At 40.0% G+C, this 3545-nt stretch overlaps 1 protein-coding gene across 1 annotated transcript; it reads left to right on the top strand.

The window, feature by feature from the left end:
* The first annotated feature begins 414 nt into the window (after positions 1-414).
* LOC122304407 (zinc finger CCCH domain-containing protein 20-like) lies at positions 415-2283 on the top strand. The gene has a single exon (XM_043116668.1). It carries the CDS (start codon positions 475-477, stop codon positions 1657-1659), a length of 1185 nt encoding a protein of 394 aa, XP_042972602.1. The 5' UTR covers positions 415-474; the 3' UTR covers positions 1660-2283.
* The last annotated feature ends 1262 nt before the right edge of the window (positions 2284-3545 follow it).

Genomic DNA, 3545 nt, shown 5'->3' with positions numbered 1-3545 from the left:
TTCATTTTTCATCAGTAATTTTTATTTATTTTTTAATGTTTTGTGTTTTGTTTCTCGCTATTTTCAATGCCATGATTTCTGAAATTTACCGTCAAATTATTCTTTTCTTTACGCGCAGCTCGTGTCGCGGGAATAACGAGTCCACAGGCTACAGCAACTTCAAAGGCAGCCGACGTAAGACTGGGAACCTCTGAAGATCTACGTGGACATCAGTGAAGGCGCTGTCAAAGCATTACACTGACAGCCGCGTAACTCCAAAACTTCCTCTCATATATATTTTTCCAAATTCCCCGAATATTTTAACAGCAGTGGATAAACGAAGGATTCAAGCTCCTAGGTTTTTAACCCCTAAACTAACCATGGTTCAAATAACCCAACCACGGTTAAATCCCACTTCTCAGCAGGTTATAAACCAGCAGACTGCCGGAGTTTCTGTAAACAATCCATCCAATTCTGAAACGAAGCCCTCCCAAAATGATACTAGGAGAGCCGCACCGACCCAATCCAACGGTCCACGTTCCTCCATGGCCACTCCAAGATGACCCAACGGCAGATATGTACCCACCTTACTCCTTAAGTCCACTTTCCGTGAACTCCGACGGCAATGCTAACAGCAGCGGCGGAGACTATTCTCCATACTATCTTCAGGAAGCCCTGACGGCACTCCAACGTTACTTGCCTTCCAACGGAACCGACATGGATTCCGACTGCGACGTCTTCTGCCGCGAATCTGACGCTCCGGTTGACGCGTACTCCTGCGACCATTTCCGGATGTTCGAGTTTAAGGTGAGGCGGTGTGCCCGTGGTAGGTCGCATGACTGGACTGAGTGTCCCTACGCCCATCCCGGCGAGAAGGCTCGTCGGAGGGACCCTAGGAAGTATCACTATTCGGGCACGGCATGTCCCGATTTCCGCAAGGGAAACTGTAAGAAAGGTGACGCGTGCGAGTTTGCGCACGGCGTGTTTGAGTGTTGGCTTCACCCTGCCCGCTATCGTACCCAGCCATGCAAGGACGGGACTAGTTGTCGAAGGAGGGTCTGTTTCTTCGCTCACACGCCGGAGCAACTCAGGGTCTTGCCTCAGCAGAGTCCCAGGAGTGTAAGTAACTCTGTAAACTCGGTCGAGTCGTATGATGGTTCACGTCTGAGGCAGGCGATTGACGCTTCCTGTGCGAAATCGCTATCGTTTTTGTCCTCCCCGTCGTCCATTTCTCCGCCTGGGACTCCTCCGGCGGACTCTCCGCCTTTGTCGCCGATGACCCAATCGTTGAGCCGGTCCCTTGGCTCGAGCTCCATCAATGAAATGGTGGCGTCCCTGCGTAACTTGCAGCTCGGAAAGGTTAAGTCTTTGCCTTCTTCTAGAAACGTTCCAATGGGCTCTCCCGTGTTTGGGTCTCCCAGAGGATCTATGCTCCGACCCGGATTCTGTAGCGTGCCCACAACCCCGACCCAGCCACCCACCCGACCTGGAATCGGGTACCTGGATTGCTGGGATCAGTGTTGCGCGGAGGAGCCTCCCATGGAGAGGGTAGAGTCCGGGAGGGATCTACGGGCCAAGATGTTTGAGAAGCTGAGCAAGGAAAACTCACTGGATCGGGTCGAAACGAGTCCGCCAAGTGGTGGTCCGGATGTAGGATGGGTTTCGGAGCTCGTGAAGTGAAGGCAAAATTGGTTAACAAGGTTCTAAAGATTTGTTTTGCTAAGATCTTTGATTCTATTTTGGGTTTTGATTCTGGTGGCTTTCATTTTGTTTCCTCTCTTTCTCTCTCTCACTCACTCACTCACTCACTGTGCATAGAATCTGAACCAGGGGAAGGGAGAAAGAGACTAGAATTTAAATTTGGAAGCTAGAAGAAGTTGAAGATTCGGTGTAAATATTTATTTTAAAAAAAATTATCAGATGGTATTGGGGTGAAGAGTAGAATCTCTATTTTGGGTTAACTTTCTGAGAACAACCTCAGAGGAAGAAACTAAAGATTGTTAAGCAATCAAGGAAAAGCATGGAAGGAAGAAACCTTGTGCGCAGCTCTTTTTGTATTTTTGGTATGTATAGCGTAGTAGTGGATGTGATCAATCACTGCATCTTTTGTTTTTTGTTTTTTTGGTTTTGATGGAAACAGCACTGCATCTTTTGTTGATTATTATATATAGCTGTATCTATTTATTTGCAATCCAACTTACTGATCTTGATCATTGTAAAAAATTCTGGGCATGTATGCTCTTTATCCCACTGCAATTATTAATATTATTATCATCATCATCAATGTATTGTATATTTTTATCATTCTTTCTCTTCTCCTTTGCTCTCTTTTTATAGACAATAATGGTTCTTTCTCCTTTCTGCATTTATGTCTTTGGGGTTGACTTGCTTAACAAGAATGCTCTGATGCTCCATGTCTAACTCTGTTTTTGATAACTACGAAAAATTGAAAACTAATATTTGATGATAATATACTAGAAATCAAGTGATAAAAGAACTTTTCCTTAGAAATTTATTTCTAGGCAATGGGATGGTTATGATGATCATGTAGTTATTATAACAGGGACTCAAACCATTCAATGAGGTATTTCATCGACCGGTCATGTAGTTATAAAATTGGAAAGGAAAATACTAAGTCCACCGCTGGCCAATTTTTATTTTTTCTCTTTTTCTTAATGATTAAGAAAAAATTGTTTAATATTAATATAATTTTTTTATATTTTTGTAAAATATTTAAAAGTATTGAAAATGATTTGGAAAAAAAAAAAAAAAAGTGATCTCCGCGCACAGCTTTAGGTGAAACGTGCATATATTATTACTGAATATAAAATATATTATGGGCTTTTGGAAAATTCAAGAAAAAAAAATTAAAAAAAAAATTGAGTGAGTAGACATGTATTGAAGAATTTTATTTTTTTATTTTTATTATTATTTGTTTTTGTGATAATGCGGAGGGGATCTCTTAAGGAGAATGAGTCTTATGCGGCTATGCCATCTCAGCTTCAGGCTGTTGGCGTATTTAATTGTTTTCATAAGGTACTTTACTATTTAATCTGCGAAGTATATGATAGTCCATTAATTTGGATATGGGTGACCCTTGTAGCTTAACATTGGGACCCCCATCTTCAATTGTTGTCATCCTACGGATGTCCTATTTTATGGGGACATCCGTGGATTCTCAACTTATGGTTTTGATTGTGGCAAATTGATTTTGGGCGTTGAGACCGATGGATGATTTATTTCCTCACCAGAAACTAAAAAATTAAAAAATAGCTGTCATTAAATATTTATCAGTGTCCCGTTTTATGGGTATGTCTTTAAGATTTTGATGTTCCGTTGGTTGGATGAGATGTTTTATTAAAAATTAAATAAAATATTATTATAATATAATTTTTAAATATTAATTTTAATTTAATATTTAAAAAATTAAATTATTTATTATATTTTATATAAGAATTTATAAAAATTGGAATAATTATATAAAGATAAGATAGTTTATGTTGGATTATCTATCCTAAGACTTGTCATTCAAATATATTTTTCAATAATTTAGAATATTAAATTCT

This window comes from Carya illinoinensis, chromosome 3 (assembly GCF_018687715.1).
Source record: "Carya illinoinensis cultivar Pawnee chromosome 3, C.illinoinensisPawnee_v1, whole genome shotgun sequence".
Lineage (NCBI taxonomy): Eukaryota > Viridiplantae > Streptophyta > Magnoliopsida > Fagales > Juglandaceae > Carya > Carya illinoinensis.
The sequence above is the reverse complement of the archived record's forward strand: the minus strand, read 5'-3'. Positions and strand labels throughout refer to the sequence as shown.